Genomic DNA, 18038 nt, shown 5'->3' with positions numbered 1-18038 from the left:
TTTAAATCAAAAGGTTTTTACATCATAGTAATACATCACTCTATTGAAATAACTATTTCCATTTATTATAAAAAAAAATGCCCAGCCAAAATACTTTTGTTCCCATTAAAAGTGATATTAAAAAGTCATTCCAGGCAACAGTAACTTTATTCTTAAAATACAAGTTAAATAAGCATTAAACAAGGGATTTCCTGAGAAGTAGTTCTAAAAATTTAACAATTATGGTCTCACCTGTACAGCACTATTAAGAAAGCAGCTATTCTGTCCTGGTTCATTTAACAAGCCTTTGGTCGGGGCCAGTGAAAGCATACTCCCAGGCTGATAAACTTTTCCAAGATTGCCACCAGGTTTCCGCAAGAACTTTACCCATGCCATTTTCAAGCAATTTTGTTTGCATTAAAGCTAAGAATTGTACACTTTTATGTGATATTTCTGAGGATAAAATGGATAATGTTTTCAATTGTCCACTTAAACGCACTGCACTCTCTTATAATAATGTAAGCTTCCAAGTCCATATCTTTTCTGATGTTATAAATTTTTGAGGACTTTGACAAGTAAAAAAACCTATTTTAAACAAGGTCTTAAAAATTTTTAGATGTAAATTTTATGAGAGTTGTATAAAGTTAAGTTGAAAAAGATTCCTTTAAAACTGCTAAAAATAATATTGATGAACAAATCATTTCCTTTAACATACAAGTCATTTGTCTTGATGGATTAAAAAATATATCTTGACGATACAAAAAGATGTAGAGTTGCAATTTGGCATGATTCCTTTGGTCATTTGTTGTCCTTATGTAATTTTAATAAGAAAGAAGTCTCTCTTTCCCAGGTGAAGTTATCGAAGGTGACTCCATATTTCATATCAATGTGACTTCAAAGCAAATCTATAAGAAAGAAAAGAAATGTTTACATAAAAGTAAATGCTAATAAGAAAATTCCTATTTTACTATTTGAACACAGATACTGAATATAGAATTAAAATTCATCCTAAAAATATTCTAAATATTCTATATATTCTAAATATTCTAATATCTAATATTCTAATATTCTAATAATATTCTAAAATACGAAAAGGAAAACATATTTCATTATTAAAATTTTTAAAGATTCCAGTGTGACATTAATCTTTACCCACCTTAAGCTCGTAGCATTTAAAGAATGGTTTCATAAGGAAAATATTCTACAAAAAGTAGAAATAAATTAGATCTTAGCTGGTACCCTGTATTTGTCAACACTAAATTGCTTTATTAAAACACATACATATCTGAAGACTCTATTATTTTTATCTTACACACAGAATTACACTTTTCCAAAAAAGTCAGATTTGATGTACACTGATATGCATAATTACTTGAAAGAAACCTTTAATTGATAAATCTTAGCGAATTAAAGTTCCATGTTACTCACAAATGCATGCTACTGGCTAAAAGGAACTGAAACGTTAAACTTATGAATTAAAAACAATCAAGCACAGGCCACCTCGTTTCACAGCCCTTCGCAGACACTACCTTTGTAGCAGGGTTCGTGGCAACCCTACATGGAGCCAATCTACTGGCACCATTTTCCCAGCGGCATAGGCTCACTTCACGTCTCTGCGTCACATTTGGGTAATTCTCGCAATACTTCAAGTTTTTTCATTATTACTATATCTATTAAGGTGACCTGTGCTCAGTGATCTTGATGTTACTATCGTATTTGTTCTGGGGTGCCACGAACCTGCTCACACAAGGTGATGAACTTAATCCACAAACGTGTACGGTCTGACCTGCCCACTGACCAGCTGTTCCCAGAATCTCGCCCTCGCCTTGGGCTTCTCTGTGCCCCGAGACACAGCAACGTTGAAATTAGGCCAATTAGTAAGAGTGAAAGAAGAGTCTCACCTCTGTCACCTTAAATCACAAGCCAGGAATGGTTAAGGTTAGCGAGGAAGGTGCATCGACAGCCGAGAGAGACTGAAAACAAGGCCTCTTGCACCAAACAGCCAAGCTGTGGATGCAAAAGAAAATTCCTGAAGGAAATTAACAGTGCTACTCCAGTGAACACAAGAAAGATAAGAAAGTGAAACAGCTTATTGCTGATATGAAGAATGTCTGAGTGGTCTGGATAGAAATCAAACCAGCTACCACATTCCCTTAAGCCAGAGCCTAATCCAGACCAAGGCCCTGATTCTTCAATTCTGGGGAGGCTCAGAGGCGAGGAGGCTGCAGAAGAAAAGTTGGATGTTAGCACAGGTTGGTTCATGTGGGTTAAGAAAGGAAGTCGTCTCCAGAACATAAAAGTACAAGGTGAGGCAGCAAGTGTTGATGTAGAAACTACAGCAGATTATTCAGAAAACCTAGCTAAGGAGCTAATGACGGTGGCTACCCTAAACAACAGAGTTTTTAACACAGAAGAAACAGCCTTCCTTCCATTAGGAGAAGATGCCATCTAGGACGTTCACAGCCAGAGAGCTGAAATCAATGCCTGGCTTCAAAACTTCAAAGGAAAGACTGACTCTCTCGTTAGGGCCAATGCAACCGGTGACTGTAAGTTGAAGCAATGCTTGTTCACCATTCTGAAAATTCTAGGGCCCTTAAGAATTATGCTAAGTCTACTCTGCTTATGCTCTAGAAATGGAACAATAAAGACGGATGACAACACATCTGTTTACAGTATGGTTTGCTGAATATTTTAAGTCTACTATTAAGACCTACTGCTCAGAAAAAAAGATTCCTTTCAAAATATCACTGCTCATTGACAACATACCTGGTCACCCAAGAGCTTTGATAGAGACGTACAAGGAAATTAGTATGCTCATACCTGCTAACACAACCACCATTCTGCAGCCCACGGATCAAGGGGCTGACTTTGAAGTCTTATAAGAAATACATTTCATAAAGCTACAGCCACCACAGACTGATTCTTCTGATGGACTGGAGCAAAGTAAACTGAAAACCTTTTGGAAAGGATTCGCCATTCCAGGTGCCATGAAGAACAGTCGTGATTCATGGGAGGAGGTTAAAATATCAGCATTAACAGAAGTGTAGAGGAAGTTGATTCCAACCCTCACGGATGACTTTGAGGAGTTTGGTACTTCAGTAGAGAAATTAACTGCAGATGTGGTGGAAACAGCACAAGAACTCGAATTAGAAGTGGAATCAGAAGATGCGACTGATTGCTGCCATCTCATGATAAAACTTTTAACAGATTAGGAGTTACTTCTTACGGATGAGCAAAGAAAGTGGTTTCTTGACATGAAATGAACTCCTAGTGTAGATGCCGTGAGCATTGGTTTTTTTTTTTTTTTTTTTTTTTGAGACAGAGTCTCACTCTGTTGCCCGGGCTAGAGTGAGTGCCGTGGCGTCAGCCTAGCTCACAGCAACCTCCAACTCCTGGGCTCAAGCGATCCTCCTGCCTCAGCCTCCTGAGTAGCTGGGACTACAGGCATGCACCACCATGCCCGGCTAATTTTTTCTATATATATTTTTAGCTGTCCATATAATTTCTTTCTATTTTTAGTAGAGACGGGGTCTCATTCTTGCTCAGGCTGATCTCGAACTCCTGAGCTCAAACAATCCGCCCGCCTCGGCCTCCCAGAGTGCTAGGATTACAGGCGTGAGCCACCGCACCCGGCCTAGCATTGTTGAAATGACAATAAAGGATTTAAAAAATTACACTGATAAACAGTAGCAGGGTTTTCCCCCAATTCTGAAAAGAAGTTCTACTGTGGGCAAAATGATAGCAAACAGCATCGAATGCTCCAGATGAACCTTTCATACAAGTAGGAGTCAATCGATGCAGCAAACTTCATTGTTGTCTTATTTTAAGAAATTGCTAGAGACACCCTAATCTTCAGCAATCACCACCCTGAGTCAGTCAGCAGCTAACCACATCAAGGCAAGACCCTCTACCAGCACAAAGATCACGTGACTTGCTGAAGGCTCAAATGATTGTTAGCATTTTAAGTAATAAAGTATTTTTAAATTAAGGTTTGTGCATTTCTTTTAGACATAACCCTACTGCACACTTAATAGATTCCAGTATAGTATAAACATAAATTTTATATGCACTGGGAAACCAAGAAATTCATGTGACTCGCTTTTATTTTAACTGGTCTGAAACCATACCTGCGTTATCTCCGAGGTATGCTTGTATTACCAGCAGTTCTGTTTAATCATCTGAATTTCCTTCCTGCATTCTTTCACCCAACAAACATTCGTTGAGCCACGTATCACACCAAGCACTGGAACTAACATTATAATGAGGAGAGGAAGACAATACCGCAATGAGTAATACACTGTACAGTGGACTAGAAGGGCTATATATAAGTAATAACAGAAAAACAATGTGAGCTGGGGGATGGGAAATGCGTACAGTGTGGGACAGTTTGCACTTTTAGGTGGGACAGTGAAGGAAGATCTCACTGGAAAGGTTACATTTGCACAAACATTTGAAGGAGGTGAAGCCCCCAGAGGGAAGGAATTCCAGGCAGAGTGAACAGCAACTCCAAGGATGCTGAGGCTGGAGCTTATCTGGCATGGGGGAGGAACAGTAAAAAGCCCAGCATGGCAGGAGAAACGTGAACAAAGAGTAAAGTATTATAGATGAAAAGAGAGGATGGGAAAGAGATCATGCAGGGTCGTGTAAGCTCTTTGTAAGAACTTTGGCTTTAAACTCTGGGTGAAAGAAAAGTCACTGAGTTCCATTTTCACAGCACAGAAAGAGAGACACAATGGCACGGGTCAGTTCAGTATCATTGATCCCACTTAAGGCAGTGAAGCACTGAAAAATGAAGAAATGCATCAGTTTCTAAAAGAATTAAAGTCAGGAGACTTTGTTTCCAGGCCCAGTTATTGGCTGCCTGGTCTTAGATACATTCTCGTCACCTCTGAGTCACAGCTTCTTCACCTACAAAATGAGGGTAACGATGACAGCCCTGCTGTAACCCAGGTTCAATGCTCCGAGAATTGTAAAACACTACACAGTCAACCCTCAGTATCCGCGAGTTGTGTGTCTGTGGATTTCAACCAAGCAGGCACTGACAAGACGGTGCTCACAGGACGAGGACCCGCGGACACACAGGGCCAGCTGTGAGTGTCTACGCAGCCCCAGGGCCCACTCAGGACTTGAGCATCCTCGGATTTCTGTATCCACAGTGGGCCCTGGGGCCAACCCACCACAGATGCCGAAAAACAACTGTATTGTGTTAGTTGTTTTCTTCCTCTTAACTCTATGGTTTGCAACCTCCTTTGAAGTGATCTAAATGATCCTGAAACTCTGCATACAAATTAAGTTTTTAATAGGTTTAGTCATGTTTTTACAACATTAAGGGAGTTCTGCATTGGTAATAAATTCATATTTTTGATGAAGAATCCTTTTGAAGCGGTATCCTTTCAACAAACCTGATCAGGCACCAGGTGTGCACCATGAACTGTGCTAATAAGGAGCATGAAGACGTCACCACCCACGAGGGACGTCGTTTGGTGAGGGCCACAAACACAACAGATCATCTGGCAATACTGTGACTTCCATCCCTACACAAGATTTCACACTAGTTATAGAAAGAAAAAATAAATTCAAAACTAAATTTTTGTAAAAACTAATATAATAAGCAACATCTTCACAAACTTACGGACAAAAAGAAAAACAGAAGTATAAACACTAATAAAACTGATAAAGGAGAAATGGCCACACACACACGTAAGAAACCAAAAGAACTGTAAAAGAATACCACTTAAATATTACAGCAGTAACTGAAAATCTAGAGGAATAGGTAATTCTCTAGCAAAACACAAATTACCAAAATTAACCCAAGAAAACTGGAAAACTTAAAAAGACTATTAATAGTTTAGAAGAAAAGAGAAAGGTGACAAAAGTTCTCACACTAAAAATGGCATCAGGACCATATTTAAAGTTAAATTTTATCTAAACTTCCAATAACTGTTAATTCTAATGTCAAATTATTGCAGGCCACAGGGAAAATCAAATACAAAGTAACCCCAAATTATTTCATGAAGGAAACATAATCTTAATACCAGTACATGATAAACTTCATACCAATGTGACATATGATTATAGGTGCAATAATTGTAAATAAAACACCGGTAAACAATCTATCAATGTGTCAAAAGAGTAACATACTACAGAAAAGAATGACAAGAGGGTTTATTCCAGGAATGCACATATTATTCTATGGTCATTCTTCCAATAAGCTGTGCAGAAAATAGCTAATTCCTACAATGCAGCATCATTCAACCACAAAAAGGAATGAAGTAGTGATACATGCTACAACATGGATGAACACTGAAAACATCATGGTAAGTAAAAGCAGCCAGTCACAGAGACCACGTATGATGTGACTCCATTCATATGAAATGTCCATGACGGGGAGATCCACAGAGACAGACGGAGAAGTGAGGGCTGCAGGGATTGGGGTGTGGGGGTGGGGTGGGGAATAACAGCTAATAGGTAAAGGGCTTCTTTTTGTGGTGATGAGAATGTTCCAGAACTGACTGGATCCACATTTCTGTGAATATACTAAAAACTACAGAACTGCACACTTTAAGTGGGTGAGCTGTCTGGTATGTGAATTATATTTCAATAAAGCTGAAGGAAAAGACGTTTCATACAGGCCTGAGACTGCTACCCTGACAACAGCCTGCAGGAACTTCAGATTTCGAGAGGCTTCCCCCACCCTAGCTGGCAAGCCTGGGTCACTGCACCTGCACTGCACAAGCAATGTGGTTTATCCCGAATGCCTGTTTTCCTTCTGGAAGTCTGGAATTCTGGTGTGCCCTAGGCAGAGAATGCCTGTGTGACTACCTCCCCCACCAAAAAAATGTTAAGTGCCAAGTCTCTAACGAGCTTCCTGGTGGATACATTTTACGTGGGTCATAGCTGGAATAATTAGCGTGTCCTATGTGACGCTCCTGGCAGGAAACTACTAGAAGTTTGTGCCTGGTTTCCTTCTGACCTCGCCTCACACTCCTTTGCTGTTTGCTGAGTTTGCTACATATCCTCTCTCTGTCCTAACTCACAGCAATGGGGACGACTATATGCTGAGTCCTGAGCTCTCCCAGGCCACGGCCAAACCTGGCAGGCGGGGGGCTCTTGGGGACCTCCAACCCAGAGGTGTCACAGTACAGGAGAGCTACTTTGTTTCTATCTGATTGGCAAAAAATTAAAAGTAACACTGTTGGTGGGGATAAAAGGGAAGAGGTACTTTCTTTCATTATTAATAAAAAACTTAATTATACTATTATACCCTCTGGCAATATCATATGAACCTGGCAACAACCATTAAAATTAAAAACATAAATACACTTCAACCCAAAAAACCCAACACAGAGAATCTATCTCCCAGAAATAAAAGCACCATTTTGAGAGATATTAGGTAGCAGCAGTAAGTAGCAAAGGAAGCAAAGTGAATGTCCATCACTAGGAACATAATTGCGTAATGGGCTGTTTGCAGTGAACTCCTGTGATTTTACGTTGCCTCTGCATCCACTTTGCACACAAGCTAGACTTTCCCACACCGGAGCGTGGCCTAGCCTCCCCCAGCACACCCCGCAGCTCTCCGCCTCCTCCTCGTTCCTCAACGAGGCCCATCCAGGTGTTTGCCTTCCACAACCTGCTTAGTGGTGGCCACCTCCCCGTGGGAGGTCAGCCAGGTCCAACCTGCTGGACCCGTCGACTGACCCACACCTGCACCTGCTGCACAGATGGACCACGGTGACCACCTCTCAGTCACAGAGTGACTCCAGGGGACCTGCAGCAGCTGGCTCCAAACCCCCCAATCAGAATTCTCTGCAGGAAACCCACCTAGGGAACACCTGGACCCCAATAACGGCTCTGTGACCCACAGGTTCCTGGCTGTCCCTCATGCTCCCCACCTGCTGGGTGAGCGTGCGCTTCCCAGATGGCTTCCCACTTCCTGCTGGCCCTGCTGACCTCTCCTCCCTGGAATCTGTAATAAACTGCTTCTGTTACTTCGTGTGTGTTGGCGAGTGGCCTCCTGGGTGACACACCAAACCTAGCTTCTCTCCTAGAGAACAGCTAACTCGGTAGGAGTAACCTGGACCAGGTCAGACAAGACCCAGGGGCACCTGCCAGTCTAGACAAGCTTCCTGCGAGAGGCACAGCTGATCAAGGTGGCGCACTGGGCACCAGGTCATACACCAGGATGAAGACGCATCCCGTGAAAGACCCACAACCAAATCTCCTGGAGCCCCAGGAGGGCAGGGCTGGAGTTCACAGCCCCTCTCCAGAGACAGGCAGCAGGACCAATCTAGAGGAAAATACAACGGTGTTTTTGAGTGACAAAGGCAAAATGCAGGAATGTAATATGCTCTCATTTGGGTAACGTGTGTGTGAAAGCATGTATGCGTCATACGATCACCTGAGCACAGAGGAGTGCAGACGTGCGTAACTGAAATGGGGCTGGACAGCCACCCTGGAAAGTAAACGGAGGGGGAACCACAGCACGTATGTTCATCACATGTATTATTATATAAAGTTGTGTGTGTGTACATACATAGACTCATAAGTATAAAATTAAAACAAGAAAAGAAATACTAGGAAAGCACAAATCCAAAGAAATCTGATGCAGCAATTTTAGGATCAGATACAACCAATTAAAGGTGAATATGAAGCTGTTAAATGTAAACTGGTAGAAAATTGCAACAACAAAAGATAGTACATCAAAGAACATATAGTATTTCAAAACATGCCCAGAAGAAAATGCAGAAATTCACTGAATACTAGTCTGCAAAGGAAAAGCCCAATAAATTCCAAAATGTCAATATCATAAAAAATCTGTTCTTTGTCTATAGTACGAGGAAGTGAACAACAAACTAAACACTACTTTGATTAAATAAAAAAGCATAAGTTATTAAATATACAGAACTCAGTGGTAAAGCACTACATATTAAAATTCATAGGATGCTGCTAAAATACTACTTAGAGGAAAACTTAAAGTTTAAATATAAAAGAAAACAAAAGAGACATACTACAAATTGGTCCAATTTAAAGAGCTATAAAAATAAGACAACAACCCTCTCCCCCAAAACAGAATGACGTGAGATTGCTACAATAACTATAACCAACAGAGATTAATATATAGAATATACAAGAGAACTCTTGAAGATTAGGGAAAAAGGGACAAATTATACAATAGAAAAATAGGCAAAGACTAACTACAAATCCACAATTCAATGAAAGAAAATCACATGGTTAACACACAGAGATTTCAACTTTGGAAAATTGCAAATTAAAACAAAATACCATTTTATACCCATCAAATTGGCCATAACACACCATTATGAAGGTGCCATAATGTGGGAAAAGAGGAACATTTCAGGCATCACTAGGGGGACGGCAAACTAAGGTCATCCTTCTGGAAGGCAATCTGGAAATCAGATTGGCTGAATGGTGGCACTCAGTAAAATTAAGAATGTGCAAACCTAAAACCTGGAATTCTGGCCCCTGGTACAGGACTTCCTGCCCGGGCCTGTAAAAAGGCAACATCTATTACTTGAGGTCGCAAAGAGCTGGCAACCTAGACATGGCTTCCCTGTGGAACACATAACCAGAATCTGCAATAGACACAGGCCCGGCAACTAGGTGGTGTCAGAAAAAATGGACTACTTTTACATACAGAAACAAATTTTTAATTAAAAAAAAAGGCAGAATGAAATTTATGGGATGCCATTTTTATAAATTAATAATACACTCAAAATAACACTTAAGTATTTCATAATTTTTTTTTTTATTTCTTTTTGAGACAGAGTCTTGCTCTGTTCCCCAGGCTAGAGTGCCGTGGCGTCAGCCTAGCTCACAGCAACCTCAAACTCCTGGGCTCAAGTGATCCTCCTGCCTCAGCCTCCCAAGTAGCTGGGACTACAGGCATGTGCCACCATGCCCGGCTAATTTTTTCTGTATATGTTTTTAGTTGTCCAGCTAATTTCTTCCTATTTTTAGTAGAGACGGGGTCTCACTCTTGCTCAGGCTGGTCTCAAACTCCTGACTTCAGGCAATCCTCCCGCCTCGGCCTCCCAGAGTGCTGGGATTACAGGCGTGAGCCACTGCACCCGGCCTGAAGGATTATTATGGTAAGGAATGTATAACTGAAGAATAAGCATTCTTTGATGTACAAAACAATTGCCACTCTAGAAATGGAGGAACTGAAGGCTGTGCTAGAAAATTTGTAAAACAAAGACATTAATAAGGAAAAATACTATACTACCACCAACAAAACCGGTAAATTTAAAGTAATTTTCAACGTTTTACATTGTTTTGCTCTATTTGTGTCTAATAAAGAACTATCCTTCAATCTGTGCTGTTTTTACCTACTCACTAGTTTCCACTAATATTAACAACTAACTAGCGCCCGGGCGCGGTGGCTCACGCCTGTAATCCTAGCACTCTGGGAGGCCGAGGCAGGCGGATTGTTTGAGCTCAGGAGTTCGAGACCAGCCTGAGCAAGAGCAAGACACCATCTCTACTAAAAATAGAAAGAAATTATATGGACAGCTAAAAATATATAGAGAGAAAAAATGAGCTGGGCATAGTGGCACATGCCTGTAGTCCCAGCTACTGGGGAGGCTGAGAAAGGAGGATCGCTTGAGCCCAGGAGTTTGAGGTTGCTGTGAGCTAGGCTGACGCCACGGCACTCACTCTAGCCCAGGCAACAGGGTGAGACTCTGTCTCAAAAAAAAAAAAAAAACCACAAAAACAAAAAACAAATAACTAACTAGCAAAAGGCAGTGTGCACGTATATCCAGAACGCACAGTACGATCACTGGAGAACATGGCTGGTGGCAGTCTGCTCTAAGACATGATCTCCCAAAGAGAATTCCATCAAAGCAGGAATAACCTAGCATTTCCTGGTCTGGACAAAGCCCACAATGGAAGTCTTATTTTACCTACACCTTCTTCCCCATGGCAACTGATGGCAACTTCATCTTTCCAGTTGCTCAGAACAAGCATCTCGGTGCAATCTTCGACTCCTCTTTCTCCCCTATCTCTCAGGCAGGATCTCACCACGTCTCACCACCTCCACTTCCGCGATTCTGGTCTTAGTCATCATCACGCTTTGTCTGGATTGATAGAATAGCCGCCTAACTGTCTCCTGGCTTCTACCCTTACGCAATAACTCAAAGACAAACCTCAAAAGCAGCCAGAGATCCCGCTAAAATTAAATGTCATCTGTTCAAAACCTGGCAATGAGTCTTTATCACATCAGAGTCAAACCCAAAAAGTCTTTATAATGGCCAGCAAGGCCCTTATCTTAGTCCGTATGGGATATAATAACAAAATACCTTGGAATGGGTAATTTGTAAACAACAGAAATCTGTTGCTCACGGTTCTGGAGGCTGGAAAGTCGGGGATCAAGGCAGCAGCTCTGGTGTCTGGTGAGGGCTCACTCTGCTGATGCAAAGACGGTGCTGCACAGGGCAGAAGGGGTGCACGTGCTCCCCCTTTTATAAAGGCACTAATCCCACTCGTGAGGGTGGAGCCCCCAGGACCTAACCAACTCCCAAAGGTGCCATCCCTTAATGCTACTGCACTGGGGATTAGAAAGCATGAACTTGGCCAGGGGGTCACAAACATTCAGACCACAGCAGCCCTGTACCACCTGCCTACCCCTCACCTCTGACCTCATTCTAGCTACTGACCTTTGCCTTTCTCCACTCCAGCCACACCAGCCTCCTTGTCCATCCTAAACACGCATGAGACAAACCTTGCTCTTTATAAGCTCTGCACCGGCTACTCCTCTTCCCCCAACAGACTTCCCCCGACACCCGTAGGCTTTGCCCTCCCTCCTTCATGACTGCTTTGCTAAAAAATACCCTCTAAAAAAGGCTACACTTATTTAAAATGCACATCACCACAATCTCCATGTGACATCCCCAATTCCCTTACCTGGCTCTACTTTTTCTTTTCTCCTTGGCTCATTCATCTTCTAATACACCATATAATTGATTGTGTTTATTGTTCATTGTCTCTCCTCCCAATCCTCTTAGAATGTAAAGTAAATCCTAAACATCTAGAACAGAACAGATTACGTGGCAGGTAGTCATGAAGTGTTTACTGAATGAAGCTCAGGAAATAAAGTGAAATCTAAAACAACAAACCCTCCCCCCAAAAAAGTGTTACTAACAAAGATGACCTAGGCACTGAGGTACAGGACAATTTCCCACCATGTGACAGGTAGTTTAGCGTCAGAACTACACTGACGAGGACGTAGTATTATCTCAGGCCCAAAGTATAAAGTATCTGACAGGCAAAGAAAGCCCTGATGGGCTCTTGACAAGGAGGGAATCCACGTCCTGATACGAACCTCACGATTCTCGTAATTATCTCGTAATTATTTATTCCTCCTCTGATAAAAAGTTTCCAGCTTTTTATCTCAATACTCAACTACTCGATCATTACAAGCATATCAGTTTCATCATCTATCATCATAATCAATATAAAAAGGCTCATAGGGTTATTGTGAGAATCATAAACCATGTGTAAAACACCTAATAAATGCCCAAAACATAGTAGGTATTCAACAGAGGTAAGCTAATCACAATGATAACACTATCTTTGACATAAAATGATTTTTTTTTTTTTTTTTGAGACAGAGTGTCACTTTGTTGCCCGGGCTAGAATGAGTGCTGTGGCGTCAGCCTAGCTCACAGCAACCTCAAACTCCTGGGCTTAAGCGATCCTACTGCCTCAGCCTCCCGAGTAGCTGGGACTACAGGCATGTGCCACCATGCCCGGCTAATTTTTTCTACATATATTTTTAGTTATCCAGATAATTTATTTCTATTTTTTAGTAGAGACGGGGTCTCGCTCAGGCTGGTCTCGAACTCCTGACCTTGAGCGATCCACCCACCTCGGCCTCCCAGAGGGCTAGGATTACAGGCGTGAGCCACCACGCCCGGCCTAAAATGATTTTTAAAAACATAACAAATATTTGAGAAAAATAAAAGCTGTATTACATATTTTATACCCTATTTTGCCACCTTTCTCCATTTCCTTAAATGATTTATCAAACTTAACTATAGCATTAATCCAGACTAATGAGATCAGATAAATTGTACAATGAAGTGTCAATTTCTTTCTTTTTTTTTTTTTTTGTTGAGACAGAGTCTCACTTTGTTGCCCAGACTAGAGTGAGTGCCGTGGCGTCAGCCTAGCTCACAGCAACCTCAAACTCCTGGGCTCAAGCATCCTCCTGCCTCAGCCTCCCGAGTAGCTGGGACTACAGGCATGCGCCACCATGCCCGGCTAATTTTTTCTATATATATTTTTAGTTGGCCAGATAATTTCTTTCCATTTTTTTTTTTAGTAGAGACGGGGTCTCGCTCAGGGTGGTCTCGGCCTCCCAGAGGGCTAGGATTACAGGCGTGAGCCACCGCGCCCGGCTGAAGTGTCAATTTCTTAATTTTAAAACCTGTTATTATTTTTAGTAGATGATAAACAATGTAATTTATAGAGCTATCCTACTTTAGGAAAACATACAAAAAATTCTAATTTACAAAATAAATGTTTGTGAATGCTTCACTTTACAAATGGATTCACCAGAGTATTATTTTAAATGTTCATTTCCAAATCTTTTTGGAGTTGGAGGAAAGAAGGAGAAAGCAAAGTATTAGAAGCCAATGCATCAGAAAGATAAAGCAACTCTGAAATAACAACATAAGCAACAGAGAAGACTGAATTTAGAAAAATTCAACCAATGTACAACTTTTCAGAAAAATAACTACAAACTTCCTTAATGACAATTTTAATTCCTAGAATAACATGATGATCCACCCAGCCATAACAAATAACTAGAGCACCCAAAATACACTTTGGTATTCGTGGCGCTGGGTCCCTGAGAAGCTGTCCCTGCTGCCATTACCATCCTTTGGGCTGTGTACCCAGCACTCTTCCTACACTTCTTAAAAGGACAGTTCACCTATCATCATCTTCAGTTATTCACTTAGCTATTCTGTCTTCCCTCCATAGCAACAGTGTAACTCTCAAACAAAGGGATGTACAAAGTACAGCCATAACACAAAGATGACGTAATCTGCTACTCTTTGCTGGATCAGAAGACACCTTACACACGTGGTGTGGGTGACTGGGAAGTGGAAAGGGGAATGGAGAGAAAAGAGAGGCAAAGGAGAGGGTATGAGAAAAAAGACGACTTTACCTTTGGGAACTCAGTGTAGTTGGGGGAGGACTGAGAATAGCCAGAGATGAGGCTTAGAAAAGGAAGAATTCATACTTATAACTACTTTGACACTGTCTGTAGTGCCTAGCATGTGTCTACCATACAACAGTAGATCAATAAATGTTTATGGAATAAATTTGCTAAATTAGAAAAGCACAGAAGATAAAAAAACTTCCAAAGAGTATTTCTTAAAACTACTTTTTTTGCAATATGTGTAATATGTATAAAATAGAAGACTAATGGAATTATTTTCAAATTAACTCAAAAATACCATGACATTTCAAATAACTGATATTGTTCACTAAAATGGCTAAGATATTGAAATATAGTTTATTTTGCATAAAATTTCATTTTCTAACGAACTACAAACATGAATATATGAAGTTTCATGTAAAACCAAAATTCTTTAACCAGATGCAATGATTTGTAGCCCTTTTATGTGTCATGGACACCTTTGGTGGCCTAATGAAGCCTTCTCCGAATGATGTTTGTAAATGCAAAAAATAAAATTCATAGGATTAAAAAAAAAAGAAAAAGACATGAAAAAATCCTCAATCACAAATAAAACCAATTATACTTTTTGCCTAAATATTCCATATACTCTATGTAGTATCTATAGTATTCCTATTAGCATAAAAAAATTCATGACAATTCACCAAGATCAGGATTTTATTCATTTAAAATTTAAATAACCTGTGACGGTTTTTACCTGTGGCAGAACAAGGTGCATCCACTTCTTGTCCCTATTACGTGCCTATGTTGTAAGGCAAAATTTTCTAAAATCATCAGTGCAAAATTAATAATAATATAGTAATGCTATATTTGTATCATCACTAATTTTGACCTACCTCTTCCAAGTTGACCTATGTTAGCACATTTCCTTCCTTAAAACAAGGTGGGCTTAAAGCATGAGTAGGCTAGAGTAGCAATCTTTTCAGCCCTAACATACCAAGTGCCCTGTATTCAAAATGCTTCCAGATGTAATACATACGCTACTTAGCTTTCTATAGGTTGTCTTTGGGGTCCATAATTAAGAAACACCTTACAGGTTAAAGCTATCAAATAAGATCTGGTAAGTATTTTAGGAACTAAACGTCTTTGTAGGATAGCTTAACCCACTACGTTATAAAGATCAAATACGTTAATATTTTTGGAAAGTTGTAGGCTAAAGCAACATCCTCTCTAGCAGGTGAGTTAGTTCCAAATAGTTCCGGCAGGAAAAACAGCTCTGATTTTGGCTTTTAAAAGTGTATGTTACCTTAAAAAAGATAAAAATTTTCATTTTTTTTTTTTAACTTTGTCTTGCTGAAACAAACTTCTAAACCATATGGTATCAAATTTGTATTTCTTCTTTTTTTTTTCATAGAGACGGGGTTCTCACATCTTGCTCAGGCTGGTCTTGAACTGCTGAACTCAAGTGATCCACCTGCCTCGGCCTCCCAGAGTGCTAGGATTACAAGGCATGAGCCACCACGCCCGGCCCAAATTTGTATTTCTTGATACTGCAATTTAAGATAAACATTTACTTGACATTAAGCAATACAAAATATCTTGAATAACAGTACATAGTGAAATCGTAAGAATATTGTGGCATTTTTCTTTTTAACTAGGTGGAAATGTGTACCTACTAAAATAACTATCTTTTTAAAAACTTTCTGCATCATTTAGGGAAAATAATAACATTAACAAATTGAGTATTAGTGTCAAGTTCCATGAACTGTATACACTCTACATACATTTATAAAAATATATTTTCTTTTAATTCATAGGAAAAAGGAAAGGCCTGTTCTCCCACTATTTTTCACACTTTAGGAAAAAAATACACATAACTACCAGTTAGTTGGATTAATGAAAAAAATTTTAACAAATCACTTTCATGATTTACCACCAGTAATCTTGAAATTAGACAAATTGTCTAAAGGAGCTCACTCTAAAAGACTCTAAAATATAAAACCAAAACCTTATTTCGCAGACCTTACTTGACTCCTACCTACAGTGAGTTTGTCTATTTGGAATTCTTAACCACAGCACATAAATCACATTTTACTTCTGCAGAATAAGTTTGGCTCATTTTTGGTTTTTTGAAAATTTCTCTTTAATGGGATGAAAGATCTTTGCCTAAACCATCATGGTGGAACTGGAAAAACAAAAGAAAACAGAACCAACAAGCATCAATGTAGCCAAAAGTTCCCTTTCATCCGAATTTTGTGTTAGCACTGGCTACACCTTCTCAGCAGAGAAAACGAGCAAGGCTGTTTCTTTTAAAGAACGTAAAAGTGAACCAGATCCTAATCACAAAGAACTTCCTAAGTCTACTGTTAAACTTCAAAAACAGCCTTGAAAATTTCTTGCAAAAAAGCACATATATATATATATTTTTTTTTTCCAGGTCAGAAAACGCCGGGAAAACGGCTGCCGGCTGGCACACAGGGCCCCGCGGGGCGCCCTGCGAGCGCTAATCGGGCCGCGCGGAGAAGGGAGCCCGCGAGGGCGGCCGTGTCCCCCGCCCGCGACACCTGCGCCAGCACTTCCTGCCCCGCAAAGCCGCTCACGACTGGCTTGGGGACGGCCCCGGCGCCGCCGCCGGGAAGCTAAACGGCAACCCCGCACGGTGCCGCCGCCGCCGAGCCGCCTCCGACCCCGGACTTCGGCGAGCCCGGTCCTCCCTCTCCCCCGAGGGGGACCGTCACCGCCCGCGTCCCTTTAGCGCCCGAGCCGGGGCGGCGCGTCCCCGCGGGGCCGGGCGCGGCGGGCAGGGCCGGGGTCCGCGCGCGAGACCAGGTCCGCGGGTGGCACCGGCGCGTCCCCGCCAGGCCCGCGGGTGGCGGGTCGCCGGCGCCCACCCAGCGACGAGTTTCCGAGTCTTACCTGCGCCGTCCCCGCCCTGCACGAGGAGCGCGCGGTCCCGGCGGAGAAACACGGCCTCGCGCTTCCTCACGGCCGCCTCCGGCCGCACCGAGGGCCGCCGGCAACTGGAGCTGAGGCGGCCGGTCCGCGCCGCCCAGAGCCCGGCCCGGCGCGCGGAGCATGCGCACACGCGCCGACACAGGGGCCAGTCAGGGCCGCGACACCTGCGATCAACAGGTGCCCCGCCCCTCTCTCCCCGCCTCGAGTCCGCCCCGCCCCCTCTCTCCCCGCCTCGAGTCCGCCCCGCCCCCTCAGGCCTGGCCCCGCCTCCACGCTCCCCGCGCCAGCCCCGCCCTCGCACGCGATTTCCCTGCTTTCCGGACCTGGCGAACTCTATTCCCGCGGGGGTTCGAGGCGGCGCGCGAGCCAGTTGGCTGACGGCGAGGCGCGAGATCTCGCGAGAGCAGCGTCGCCACCGTGTCCCCAAAGGCGGGAGCGCGGTGCTGAGGCTGGGCGGGTGGATGCGGTTAAGTGGCTTCTTTTGGTGTGAATTTGTATTTCCCGACTGGTTGTTTCGTGACCATGAATAAAATAGCTTTGAATAAGCCTGTTGACCTGGTTAATACTTAATCGTCAGGAAAATGTGGCCGCATCCTTAACGGTGGTTTTGGACAGGTTTTAAGTCCCAAGGTGCTGCTGGGAATTGGACTAGTTTCTTGCACGATGTTTCCTAGGAACAGTAGGAAACCCAGCTATCGCTGGTATCAAAGCCCTGCCTGCTCAATACGTAGATAAATAGTGTTTTGGAACTAATTCCGAATCCTGTGTAAATAGAACATGCTGATTGTAAAAATGGGTTTAAAGGTAACTCTAAACGTTTATTTGAAGTAGGATGTAGGAACATTGGAGGGTGATAGGGCTGACAAGTAGGACCGGTTTATAATGTTTGAGACAGTCAGTGAGAATTTAGTGAGCATTTACTATGGTCCCTTTACTGAAT

General features: G+C 42.1%; 1 protein-coding gene across 3 annotated transcripts in view; it reads right to left on the bottom strand.

Moving 5' to 3' along the window:
• USP53 (ubiquitin specific peptidase 53) overlaps positions 1–17150 on the bottom strand; it is a 52484-nt gene extending 35334 nt beyond the window's left edge. For 2 of the 3 annotated variants that reach the window (XM_045537347.1, XM_045537349.1), the window contains exons 1-2: positions 17060–17150; positions 232–884 (exon numbers count right to left, since the gene is read on the bottom strand). In XM_045537347.1, coding sequence (XP_045393303.1) covers positions 232–375 — 144 coding nt within the window. In that variant the 5' untranslated portion in view covers positions 376–884; positions 17060–17150. Of the gene's footprint in view, positions 1–231; positions 885–11901; positions 12026–17059 lie in introns of all 3 variants that reach the window. The other variant, XM_045537348.1, reaches the window with a different exon arrangement.
• Positions 17151–18038: the final 888 nt, after the last annotated feature.

This window comes from Lemur catta, chromosome 26 (assembly GCF_020740605.2).
Source record: "Lemur catta isolate mLemCat1 chromosome 26, mLemCat1.pri, whole genome shotgun sequence".
In the NCBI taxonomy this organism is placed as follows: Eukaryota; Metazoa; Chordata; class Mammalia; order Primates; family Lemuridae; genus Lemur; species Lemur catta.
Note: the sequence above shows the minus strand (reverse complement) of the source record. Positions and strands in the feature narration are given on the sequence as shown.